We start from the raw sequence: 13,686 nt of genomic DNA, 5'->3' as shown, positions 1-13,686 counted from the left end.
AATTTAAATAAGGTAGTACCCCCTGAGGCGGATATTTGTTTTTGGAGTGACTGCAAGAGGCCAGTCAAATGGTGGGCCAAATAGCTGGGCTCTACCTGAATCATGTGCATTTCAGGCCGAAATCCTGCAGCATCCAAGCAGGTCTTTATTTGCAGCTGTGGAAGCAACTTCTGGGCCTCCTAGAAACATTTGAGAACTTTTTGCAGGTGGTATTGGCAGAGGAGCATGAGGGAAAAGTGTGAGGAAAAATGAGGAAAGTAAGGGGAAAGTTGAAGAGAAGATTAAGCTGCAGATGCACAGGAGATAAAGATGCTGGGCTCTAAGTTTTCATGCAGAATGATCTGTAGTCACAAAAGGCATATCCTCTTCAGGGCTTAGCATCCATTACCCCTAATCTTTGCTATTCTACAGGTGTTGAGTGAAGAAAATCACACTGAGGTATGACATACTAAAAAAGAATAATGTAGTGCATGAATGAAAAGGGAAATGACTGGGAAACATGGATAGGTACAGCAAAAATTCACTGTCTCCTCCAGGACAGCAACTAGGGACTTCTAATGAAACTTGGAGGTCATGAGCTCAAAGCAAGACAAAAAAAAAGGACTTCACACAACACCTACATAAGCTGCATAACTATTTTCCAATGCCAATTTGCAAATGCTACAGTTCATGTGAGTTCAAAAATGAGCTGGGCAAATTCACTCAGGGGAAATCCTTCAAGGGTTTTTAAGCAGAAAGATGAATAACCAGCTGCCTCCTGGATCAGGGAGACAAATTGTCAGCAGCTTAGTTAGTACAAGGAGATAATGTGACTTTCACTCTTTCTGGAGTATCCTCTTCACTGTCAGACATGATGAGCTGGCTTGACCTTTGGTCTGATAATGGAGGACAGTCCTTTACATTGTCACATGTGTCACCCTTGTTGCTTGGACTTGTCTTACTGTGGCTTGTGTCCTTAGTTCAAATGGTAGATGTGAGACATGGGATTTCATCCCCTGAAGCTCTGTCTGGGTTTAATGCTACTCCATGTGATGGAATTTTTTTGTTACCAAGTTTACTTGTCTAATTCTGCCGAAGGTTTTAATGGAACTTCCCAGACTGTAGGAAGGCAATGAAGTGGCAAAGACAAGCTCCTCCAGACCAGCAGTCAGATTACAGTAGTACATCTTCCACTTCAGTATACTGAGAGATGTTATTTATTAGCAGCTTTGTGCAGTGCAAGAGCCTCCCCTCTTGGAAAACCAGCATGGACTGTGTCCATTGGAGAAACCAGGTCTGCACAGTGAACGCTCTCATCTGCTACTCTGTGGGGGCAGATGATTTAATGAAGAGTTTGGTCTTGCAAGCAGGAGATATTTCTCCCAGTTGAGTGGTGCCCTGGAAGACTGGATTTCCTTCCTGACTCTTCCTTGTGGTTTCCATGTGATCTGTGGGCTAGGCAGACAGTTTTATCTGCTCCTGGAGAGCTGCTCTAGGGAAGAGGAAGAACTTTTTTCCCAAGAGGGAAATTCAGATATTGCACCTGGAAATGCCAGTAGGTGGTTTATGTTAGTTTGGCTCAGGCTTCAGCTTGGTTTGAAGTAGATCTCACTGCCACCCCCACTACTCCACTTGGATCACACTCATACTCTTAGGACGTTGGAGCTGGAGCCACTTGGCATGAGACTTGATGGCAAGAGGTGTTCCAAAAGAGCCCCTGGTGCTTTGCTGTCGCAGCAGACAAAGCCCAGTGGAGCAGCTGAGGGCCCTTTTGCAGATAAGTGACTGAAAGCTGTGACCCTGGCTCCTTGGCATCTCCTGCTTCAATTCACTCTGGCCCCCGAGCTGCTCCTGCTATGCCATCATACACACAAATGGACATACTGCCTTTCTCCATGCTGCCTGTCTGGGAAGGACAAGGAGATTGGGCTCCTAATGCAGGTTCACATAAGCTAAAATTAGCTGGCATAAATATCCCCCTTATCTTCCAGGAACCTAGAAGAGAAATGCTGATTGCTCTCAGCTATTCCCAAGGTCACTGGGAAGTGTGATTGAGCAAAGACAGTGCTGAAAAATGCCAAGTACCTTGAAAAATAGAAGCCTATCCATCTCAGGGTGGTTGCCTGCAATGAGTTAATGCTTTTTTGGGCATTGGCTCACCAGCTGCAAAGAGGAGATAATCACCTCACTGGTGCCTGGTGAAGATAAGCTCATTAAACTTCTCTGGGATCCTAAAATTACTGTGATAAGTACTGCAGAGAAACTCATTAGGAAGTTTAACTCCATTCAATGAAGTGTTTAAAAGTCGAACACCTGGGATCACACATTCAGTGCTAAGGATTAAAAGAAATTCTGAATTAGCTCTTCAATAAACAAATTCTGTGCTACACAGGGGTGGAGGTTCCCAAGACTAAGCTTGGTAAGTGTAGGCTGTCACACAACAAGCACTAATTTGAGGTTACATGGGAAACTTCAGTTCTGACATTGCCTAACTTTGTAGGATTTGGCTCAGTAGCCTTTAGTTTCTTTTGGACACATTATTTTTGTATGTAGCAGAAACTGGTGAGGCTCTCCAGGATGAAATATGCATTAAAATTGAAAGGTGAACTGTGAAGCTCATATAAAGTGTTTTAATTGTGTGTTTACAACTATAAAATAAGGGTGTGTGGAAATGTATCTGTTTCTCAAAGTTCTGTTTCTGGTGTGGGTACCCGGAGCAAGCAAAACAGGAGAGTCAGCCAAAAATGAGTGAAGATGGGATGAGTCAAACAAGTCCTGTGAACAAAAAGAGCACACGGCTTTCTGAGCCCACTGTGGTCTTCACAGCACTTGATTATACTGGAATATTCCTGTAAAACCAGAATGACTATGTAGGAGCAAAATTCCTCACAAGAAATTTTCCAAACTTGTAACTCATTTTGCATGGTAATTTCCCATTCCCGGAGGAGTTCCCTTCCCACACATGAGCTGAATTAATTAAGTGTGCTTGTCTCACATTTTATCAACATAATTGTGTGAGATCAGTCTCCTTTTAAATGCATGGTGTTATCCTTTTGCTCTAGGTTCTGGATTTGGAGCCTCCACAAAAGCCATGTGTTTAGGGATGCGATACTGGAAGCCAGAAAGGCTGGAGTCACTCATTGAAGTGAGCATTGAGTGTGGACGAATGACTCACAACCATCCTACAGGTAATGCCTGCACTCTGACATCCCCTAAGGCAGCTCTGCTCTTCTGCAGGGACTAACATGGCTCCTGTGAACTCCCCTGGTTAACCCACTTCTCCTTTGCAGGTTTCAAGGCCTCAGTTTGAACTTTGCTTGGTTGATACATACATGTGTATATTACTTATATAGGCTTATATATTTGCTTGTATATTATGGTGACAGCATCCTCAAGCAGAGTTGTTTTCTCTACTAAAATCCCAATATGCATACATAATCTGCCTTGTCCAAAGCATATTCATGTTAGCTGCCCTGATCAAATTTTAGGATTCATGAATATCTAGATGACTCACTGTTATCATGCAAATTTATGGTTCAGGGGATAACAACATTTTTCTCTTGGCAGGTTTTGTCATATCCAATCACTGTAGGTAAAGGTAGTAAGCCAAAAAAACTCAACTCCATATATTTTAGGATACAATCTGGAACATTTTCTAAACAAAGCCTAAATAAGCAGATTTAATGTTGTTTTTAATATTCAGGTCTGTCATTTTGATAATTTTATGCGATGTAAACACGTATTCATTTTGTCTGTTTTAAACAACAATAAATAAAACCATAATGAATGATGACATGTTCAACACACTCAGTGCTATGAAGCAGTCAGAAAAGACATCAGGATGCCATAAAATTAAGGAAAATCATTCAAAACAAAGCAGAAAATTAGGCTGGCATGTAAAGTCTGTGGTGAATTAGCAGCCATAAGACTGCTTGTAGTCTGTGTCCATCACATCAGAAAGGGCTTATGAGACCCAGAAAACGTCAGCATTGTCAGACACCTTCCATACAATGAGAAATTACATCCAGAAAGAGTTTTCAGCTGGCAAAAGAAACAAGTAGTACAGCAGGAAGACAGAAAGGAGAGGGGTGGAAGGGCCACATGCACTTCACTGCCATCCTGAAACGTGTCAGGGAAATGCCAATTATTATCCTCATAACTCAGATTCAGAAAACCCAACCAATGTGTCAGTTGGGGCTGAAACATGAAGACAAAGGAAATACTTGCCCATGTTATGCACAAAGAAGCCTCAGACCTTGCTGCTACAGGCAGCTGCAAAGTCCATGGGTATGCCTGGGGTCAAAGGAGACCAGGCAAAGAGGCTGTCTTGTCAAAATCAAACAAGCTGTGTAATTAGAATGGCCCCTAAAACTAGCCTGGTTGCTCAGGGGAATGGAGAAACCAAACCACTTCAGTCTGGGGTTCCCCCTGTCCTACAGAGGCAGACGCCTTGGGCAGGTGTGCCTTCTTCCCCAGAGAGGAGCAGCAGGCTGTGTGAGGGCTGCCATGAGCAGGGTGACAGCAACAGGGGGTGTGCAGCCTGGGGAGGGGGCAGGAGGAGACTGCCAGCCCCTGGACACCTTCAGGGCACACCCCAGCCTCTGCCATCCTCTGAGCGAGCTGTCACTGCCCCCTGCTAGTCCTTTGGTTTACACTCTAAACCCTCTGCTGCCACCTTCACAGTAAATGTGGCCCTCAAAGATCTTCAGATCTTTGTGGCATCTGGGCTAGATGCTGTCTACCTGTGAGACCCTTTGGGCTGGGTCTACATGGGCTGTTATTCTTTATGAGAACATCTATGGGACTCAGGTTGGATGTGCCTTGGGCCTGACCCAGCATTGCAAGTCTTGTGGCAGAGGAAATTAGTAATCACCTCATCTGGGCTTGTCACCTCCTAAGATAATTTTGTTTTACCTTCAGCAAAACACACAAAATTTATGATTACCTCTATGCATGAGTGAACGCTTTTGGACCCATGCACCAAGAGAAGCACCTGCATCAAATTTTACTCAGCTAGGACTTATTTAGATGACTGACTGGTTTTCTTCAGCTTCTTTTGCACACTGCACCAGGTTGGTTTTTTGCCCTTGCCAGAATGCCAAGAGGACAAGCAAATACAAGAAATGAGCTGACTGTTTCTGGTGTCATGGAAGTGTTGAGTGCCCATCAACAGTTATAATATTTGTAATATTTAAAATGTTGAAATATTTGTAACCAAAGTAGAAGACCAGCATGTCTTTCTTGCAAAATTTCTTCTTTCTTCTAAGGGGACATGAGTTTGTTCCCTTAGAGTCAAATGAGCCAGAAATAGTGTTAGATCTAGCAACCACCACTCTTTGACTGGATGATGCTGTAAACAAGTTGATATAGCCTGTAATTGAATCACTTTGTACAAGTCAATTATTTCATGTGACTTCAATTAGAAGATTTTCAGTATCCCATTGGTAGATGATGTTTATTTTTGACCCCTACCTCAATTTCTATCACATTACACTACTGAGAACAGAAGCTCCCTTCCATGTAAGATAAGTCGCAAACCAAGGGGCAGCACTCATTAGCCAATAATCTCAACATGCCACAAGTCAGGCTGCAAACAGGCAGAGATGGGTTGTGTACATTTGTTAATCTACCTGACAGCCACAAGGCATTCCACTGGCAATTGTAAGAGGAAAAACAAGGACAAAAAGGATGGTACCAGCACAGATGCACACTGGTAATCCTCGTTATTTATGAATTCCAGGTTTCCTCGGGTCCCTTTGCACAGCTCTCTTTGTGGCATACGCAATACAAGGGAAACCCCTTGCTCAGTGGGGCAGAGAGATGATGAAGGTTGTCCCCATGGCTGAAGAATACTGTAAGAAGACCATTCGTCACATGGCAGGTACCGAGTCTGGATCAAATGTTTATTTTCTTAAAGCTATCTTTAGCTGGAAAGGCACTGAGGAAATGTCACTCCCTAGTCTTTACACCTTACTGCTTTCCCCCCTCTCCTCCCTCCAGAGGTTGTCCTCCTGCTTTCTCTGCTCAGAGAAGTAAGCTCTTCACAGGTGGTGCCACCTTCTTCTACCACCAGTTAGTTGCCTGGTGTATTGGTGGCAAAAATACAAAGCAAAACAGCAATGACCATGCTCTACTGCACAGTTTTATTTTTAGGGAATCTTCAGAGATTGCTGGGAAGGGGGGAGGAAGGAAATTATATTTAGCAGGTCATTAGGCAAACTGACTGCTGAGATTAATTATTCAGCTGCTTTCCATCAATTAGTGCAGTTCAACATCTTCCTTAAAGAAAACCTCTGACACTCCTCATCCTGCCAGGAAAATTTCACCTGCAGATGCCTCCTGACCAGGAGTGAGCTTTTGACCACAATTCAGATTTGACTTGTTGCTTTTCTGAATAAATATTTAAGATACAACCTGTCATATCCTTGTTTTAAACAACTGTCACCCAACTCCTGAACTTGATACTACTACTTTTTTATTGCTATGCATGTGGTCTTTGGGGCAAAGGTACTTTAGTCCCCCCTTGCCGGGAAATGATGTTTGTAATGGTGAGACCTGCTGTGGACAGATGAGTATCATTACATGGAAACATCAAGGTAAGAGATTAAGGGACAGCTGTTGAGAAAGACTGAATTCTATAGAAATCTCTACTCAAGAAGACTCAGAAATTAAAATTTACCCCTGAAGAAAAGCTGCTGCTTTAAAATCTGAAAGGAGCCCTGGGAAGGCTTTCTGAAAGACCCTGCATTTTCATCTGTGCCTCATTGCACACCAGGATTTTTTTAGCAGAGACCCATGAGGAGCAGGTGCAGGATTAATGTGATCAAGCTTCTCTCTGAGTGGCTTTGCAGCAGGTCCCTGTCACTCCACTGGAGCAGGACCCCTCGTGTGGAAGTATGTGTGCTGGGCTCCTGAGGCATGCCCTCCAGCCAGTGCCCGTATTGTTGAGCTTCATCCTATTTTGGTAATGGGAAAAGTGTCCTGCATTAAAGTTAAGCTCCTTGGCTGCTGAGATGTGCTGCAAAGAAATCCTGCCAGAGTTCTCCAGTTTTAGAAAATCCTATTTTAGCTATCTTATCAAACAGAGAGTTCGTTATCCGTGTCACAGAGTTCGACTCTACACCCCTCTCTGATATCCAGTTGCAATTACTGGCCAGATGCTTCCATGGACCTGAATGTGACCATCACCTCAGCTGGGCTCAAGGGATGGTGCAGATCCTTGCTAGGGTTAGTGCCATGGGATTCTGACCATGCTACAGATCCACCCAACAGAAATCTCCTTCACCTGCTTGATCCCTTTATTTCTGAAACTCTGGAACAAGCACCTTTCTTGTTAAGGTGCTACATAGAAAACATTCAGTTTTGAGGCATTTCTATTTATTTTTATGGGGGAATTAGGGGAAAAACACCCAGAAACAAACAAACAAAAAGCCAACAAAAAAGAAAGAGGTCAGGTCACTCACATTTCTAAAAACTGTTATAACTAGCTGCTGTACTGGGTGTTGATAGTTTACATTTGCTTTGCTTACATTTGTTTTGCTCTAGATGCCATAAATACATCTAGATGCTCTCCTTGGCCTGATGGCTGTAAATGCCCTTTCACTCTGTTTTTGTAAACACCTCCCCTTTTTAGGGTTCTAGTGAATGGAATGAGGCCAAGCTGGGTCATAGACTCAGAAAAAGGGCAGCTGGACATTTCCAGGTGTCTCAGGCACGTGGTTGAATGCTCATCACTGTCTGGGGCTGGGGCACTGGCAGCTGACAACTTTTGTAAAAGTGTCAAGTCCTACAAAGCAGCTTGGATTTTTACAAAAAAGCCCCTTAAAGATCTTAATTGCCTAAGAGAGTCACCACTGTGAAAAGAAGCAATATCAGATTACATCCTTCAAGTGAATAGTTTGGTTGTGCTTCTCAGCCCTTACAGCACACACCACTGAACAGCCAAGCAGGAGAGAGACAGGGAAAAAGTGGGAATGTTAAATTTTATTTTGCACCCATAGTCCCATCCCAGATTGCTGGTTTGCCTTGGCACACTCAGCCCTCCAGGCCACCTCACTGTTCTCTAATTCCTGACCCCCCCTCAGCTTGCCAGGCAGGGTTTCCCTCAGGCCTCAGTTCTGCAGGCAGGTGCATGTGTATTTGCTTAACAATCCAGTGTGGCTGAGTTAGCTGCCTTTGTAAGCCTTTTTATAAAGGGTGAACCAGAGCATTGCCTAAAAAATACACTAAATTTAATAAGTTTATTTACATGGAGAACATTAAGCATGATTAGAGATCACTCCCCAAAGTGACAGAAAAAGAGGAGAAAAACATATGATTATTAAAAAAGGCTTTAATGTAGCAGATGTATGCATTATTCATCCCTTCGCTACATTTGATATGTATTACAAAATATGCAAATGAGAATTTTGGACTTTCCTATCTGTTTTTTCCTGAATGATCACACAATAAACACGATGAAAATAGAACAGAAATACTGGAGAATTTATGCAAATAAAAATTGATAACTGAGGTAGGTAGGTGGCAAATTGTATTTAGGATGTGGAAGCATTTTTAGATATTCTTTAATCATAGTAAAGGAATAAAAACTGACAAAGAATTGATTATTTTCTTTTTGGTGACTCTTATCTTCTCCTTGGAGTACTCTTCAGTAAATTCTTGTAAAATTTCATCTTGATATATATTAAATGGCATTAAAATAGCACAAAATTCTGAAAGTATTTTCTTCATTGCATCCTCTGTTTTCAATTAGAAGTCCCACTCCATACATACTTAGTATATATGCAGTATATTACTGTAAAATACCTGGGGTTTCATGTCAGTCAGAACTGTCACTATCCTTAAAATATGTTAAAGTAGAACTGAAAATGTTCTTGAAATGAAATAATACATCATTAATTTCTTTTGCCTTCAGAATATCAAGAGCACTGGTTTTACTTTGAAGCCAAGTGGCAGTTTTATTTGGAGGAGAGAGAAATCAATGAGGAAAATCAGAATCAACCTGTCTTTCCAGCCAACTATGATGCAGAGGAGAGAGAAAAGGTAACTGCAACTTCCAAAAGTTCTTTGGATGGCTCTGAGCCAACAGAGGTATTTTCAAAGAGACCTTTCCAACTGATGACAGTGTAGTCAGGAATTTGGGTTTTTTATAATTTTTTTTTTTTTAATTTTAAGAAAGAAAAAACAACTCTCATCCTGGACTCCAGTACATGTTAGCTTAAAAAAAACAGGTTACCACCAGTCCTGGGTTTGCTGCACAGTGCAGAGAGGCAGGCTTAATGGTCTGGTACCTGAGCAGGTACAAAATACAGGCCATGGCTATCTGAGGGTGGAAAAGGCAAACTGGAGCTCTCATTAAAGCCTAATGGAGCTGTGGCCAGAGTCTGACAAAAATACCCTCAGGTATTAGAAGCTGGATTTGGTCATGTTTAGTGGAGGGTATCCCTGCTCACGGCAGGGGATTGGAACACAGTGTCTTCAAAGGTTTTTTCCAATCCAAACCAGTCTATGATTTTTTGGTCCTTCAAGCAGAAGACAGACATCCCAAGTGATTGATTCCCTGCCAACCCAGGCTGTGCCAAGCTAGTTTTAAATGTCTTGAGAGATGGTGTTTCACCACATTCCATGAGATACTATTTTATAATGTACATGATCTTTTCTTTGCTGGCTATATCTTCTTAACTCTAGAGAAATAATGTGTCTTCTTCCCTGCTGTTTACAGCTATCTGATATGGGCTGGCACCCCCCAAAGCTCTCCACTTAGCAGCTAAGCAATAAGTATGTGGTCCTTGACACCTTTTGCCATAAATCAATCCCTTTTTTCCAGATTATGTAAATATAGTTCTATGCTTACGAGCCACTTTGTGTATTTTTAGGTGATTATCTGTGCAGTGAAAGGTGCCTATGGAAGTACGATTGATAAAAAGAAATTGCTCACTCTAAATATAAAGAATATTCCTTTCCAGGTTTATTTTACTAATTCAGTGCCATGAATTTGCTACTAGTTTTATATTCCTTCCAGTACTACAGAAGTCTCCACAGAGCTTTAGGAGAGATTAAAACAAACAGTAATTTCCCATGATCATTTCAAGAGGGAACTGTATGAACTTCTAATGCAGAAGCAAAATTTACCTTTGTTACCCTAGCCCAACTATTTTAGAGCCTACTGAGCTATGTATTTTGATGAACAAGAAAGGAAAAATGGTGCTTGATCCTCAAACTCCCCCATCAGGCAGAGATCATAGCCTGGCAGAAGTCAAGACACTTTATTAGCATGCTAGCAGCTATGGAAAGAAGAGATGGGGAGAAGGTAACTGTTCTGCCTGCCTTTTTCCCAGGAGTGCCCTCCCTTTGCCTTCCCTCCAGACTAGCTGTCCCCTTGTGTTTGGGAATACAGCCAGTTGTGTTTCCACATGCAGAGCACCAGTGTCTGGCACAACCCTTGCCCACAGATCACCACATGCAGGTTTCTGCTTGGCCAGGTGCACGTTTCTGCCAGCTGTATGTGAAAGTGAAGCCCTCAAATGTGGCTTGGATTGATCCAAGCATGTTTCAAAGGCAATTTCCCTCCCAAAAAGAAATCACAGCCTGAAATGTTTAGCAGCAAAGGCCACATTCCCTATTAACTGGTATATATAATTTTTCAGTGATGCACCTTTGGAAGATGTTAGATACACACTGAATGGGCAGATATTGCTCAACACATGGGATCAGCCCTGGTTCTGCAAACAAAATACTGGCCTGACTCACTTTCCTGTAATGGACACAACAGGCCAAAAAACAAGGGAGGAACAAAACCAAAGTCATCCAGGACAATTAGAATATAAGGACCTTGTTTCCTTAAGATGGAATTGCTTAAACCAGCAGTGAGAAAGAACCCAGAAAGGAGGGGAAAAAAAACAATGGAAATGGAGCACTAGCCAGCAGGAGGTCAGCTCCTGAAGGGTGGGGAAATCAGAGGCAGCTGTAATTACTGGTGGCAGGGGTTGACAGCAAGGAGGGGAGATGTGAATTACCTCCTGGGCTTGGCAGCAGCTCAGTGCCTTCAGCAGGAGGGTGCATGCTAACACCACATCCAAGCCCTAGGTCCTTGCTGGCCCACCCAAGGGAAGCTGGGCTGGTGCCACAGCACAGGGCTGGAGCCGAAAGGAGAAGGAAACAGTTTGGGAAGTGCTGCCTTGGGGCAGTTAAGTCCTGCCAGGTTCTGTCCCAGGACAGCTATCTGCAATATAAAGCTGTTCCAGCAAGGTGAAATGACATCAGATGTGTGCAGAGTGTCAGGGATGAGCAGGAATAACTGGGGTGACACTTGAGCAGCCTGGCTGCACACCCAGAATAGCCCCTCCATACTGAGCCCTCCTGCCTTTGGTAGCATTGAAAGTCTGTCTGTGCTGCTCCACCAGCATCCAAACTGTAGCAATCAGGCTGGAAATTTGCAAGGGGCAGAGGATGGCATAAAGGCATAAATAATCTCTCTAAATTGTCAAAAAAAGAAAGAAAAAAAAAGGAAAGGAACATAGAGTAAAGCTGCAGTCCAACTCTGCCATGTTTGATGTATGCATAGATAAATCTCAACCAAGTATGAAATACGTCAGGTGAAAGTGAATAGAGAGAAATGCCAACCCTTCATACACGATGCAGAAGCCAAGAGCCAGACAACCAGTAACATCCAACTTGCCATGATGCAAATTAAACTTCAGGAAATAAAGATGCCCATTTCTCAATAGGACAATATTTTTTAACTATAAATTTGGGTTGAGATAATTTTGGGATTTGGGGCTGGAGGTACCTGCTCTAGAGAAAATCCAATTTTCCTTTGCAAATCTCCAAACTGGTTTTGAAGCTTTTCTTCTGTCTTCTTCTCCTGGGGAAGAACTGTTTCTTACATTTGCAAATTATTTTCCCTTTTGTTCAACAACTGCTTTTAGAAGAGGAGAGAAAAGGCTTGGCATTGTCATCTTAGTGCAAAAGTTCCCATACCTTCTCAGTGATTTCTCATGGGCATCTCCTCACAGCACAACCAACAAACTCCATCTCTCTCCTCACCCAGCTACCCCACTCTTTTGTAGCACTCATCTTCTTATTGGACACAGCTGTGGCCTATTAAGGGCAGGCCTGTTCCTAATCTTTGGTGATTAGTACAGCTGCAACTCCTCAGGGGTGAGACTACCTTCTGCACTATCTTTATTTTCTTACATTCTGTCCTCCACAGCTTGGCAAGAAAAAGGGGCTTAAATTACATAGTCTGAAACTAAGGCCCTAAAGAAATTACTGGACCAGAACATTTTCACCCCCCGTGAAAATTTGGCTAATTGAAACATGTGCAAACATGTGACAAGAGGAGTTGAGAATATTCCCAAAGGCAGTAAGAGGACTGATGAAGTATGACCTTACCAACTGTAATTTTTTTATATGACAAAGAATTTCTAGGATGTGAACTTGAAATATGTCTTGATCTACTTTTTGGCATTTCTGGCTTGCTTAAACCAGCCTCTTGGCCCGGTGCCTTAAGCTGGAGTGCAGGTTTATACTGGCATCTCAGGCATCACCAGGACTGCTGGAGCTGCCACTGTGGCTCATCCCACACCGCACCAGAGGAGCCACAGCACAGCCCCTGCTGCCCTTTCCCAGCCCCAGGAGCCATTTCCACCCAGCAGGGGAAATGCCAGCCTGGCATGGCCATGCCTCAGGCCTGCAGCTCCAGTGCCCTGCCCTGACAGAGCTGTGTCTCCACAGACCTACCGGCGCTGGAGCTCCGAAGGCCGGGGGGGACGACGAGGCCACGACGCCCCCATGATCGCCTACGACGCCCTGATGGGCTGTGGGGGGGACTGGACAGAGCTCTGCAACCGCTCCATGTTCCACGGAGGTGAGGATCCCTGTCCTTCCCACCCCTGCTCCCTTGCCAGGGCCGGGATAGAGCCCCCCTGGCTGTCAGCTGCCTCTGTTGGCCAACCTGCCATGCTGTCTGTGACATTGTCACCTCTGGTTTTAGCCTCTAAACTCCATTCTTCTGGCAGCAGCTGCCACACAAGCCATTTACAACACTTTTCAAATGCTGCTCCGTCTACATTCATGGTTCCACCAGAGGTGCATGAGGAGTAAGTGCAGTACAGCTTTCTAAAGAGCTGACAGATGCTGACAGAACATGGGCGCCTTTGGCCAAACAACCTTTTAGCTGCATGTAATGAAACCAAGTTAGGGAGAAAAATAATACAGCACCCAAACAAGTGCTAGCCAAATAAAACCCAGCACTTGGAGGTACACAATTAACTACTTCTACAGCTTTGTGAGAGGGAACTTTCTCATTAGCAGACGCATCTTGCTGGGCTTTTGGGAGGGCCAGCATAGCTGGGGGGTAGGACCCCAGGCCTGAATCACCCACTCCCTCCCTTTGTGGGGTGGGCCCTTTGCAGAGGCTCTGGGTCTCTCACCTGCCCCAACACCGTGGTGAGAGCCCACAGTCCCCACTGCAGACCCTGGCAGGCACAAACCCACAGGCACTGCATGCACAGAGCACCAGGGCTCCTCAGCAAGGCTGGGTGTTTTAGAGCCTGCACTGTGCTGTGCAGAGGAAGAGACACTCTCCAGTCCAGAACCTTTGTTGTACAGTAGACACCCCTGGAACTATTATTCCCTCCTTTGCTCTTAGCAATGGCTAGCTGCCTGCAAGAGCTGCTGTGCTGGGGCAGATCTTCCCAAACAAAC

The 13,686-nt window shown here is 43.9% G+C and overlaps 1 protein-coding gene across 1 annotated transcript in view; it reads left to right on the top strand.

Annotated features, from left to right (window-relative positions):
- Positions 1-13,686, top strand: part of ADPRHL1 (ADP-ribosylhydrolase like 1) — a 36,257-nt gene that overhangs the window by 6,119 nt on the left and 16,452 nt on the right. Inside the window, exons 3-6 of the mRNA XM_054654339.2 lie at positions 3,042-3,167; positions 5,720-5,860; positions 8,894-9,021; positions 12,715-12,847. Of these exons, the coding sequence (XP_054510314.2) occupies positions 3,042-3,167; positions 5,720-5,860; positions 8,894-9,021; positions 12,715-12,847 (528 nt within the window). The remainder of the gene's footprint in view (positions 1-3,041; positions 3,168-5,719; positions 5,861-8,893; positions 9,022-12,714; positions 12,848-13,686) is intronic.

The sequence above is a fragment of the Agelaius phoeniceus genome, chromosome 2 (assembly GCF_051311805.1).
Source record: "Agelaius phoeniceus isolate bAgePho1 chromosome 2, bAgePho1.hap1, whole genome shotgun sequence".
In the NCBI taxonomy this organism is placed as follows: domain Eukaryota; kingdom Metazoa; phylum Chordata; class Aves; order Passeriformes; family Icteridae; genus Agelaius; species Agelaius phoeniceus.
The sequence above is the reverse complement of the archived record's forward strand: the minus strand, read 5'-3'. Positions and strand labels throughout refer to the sequence as shown.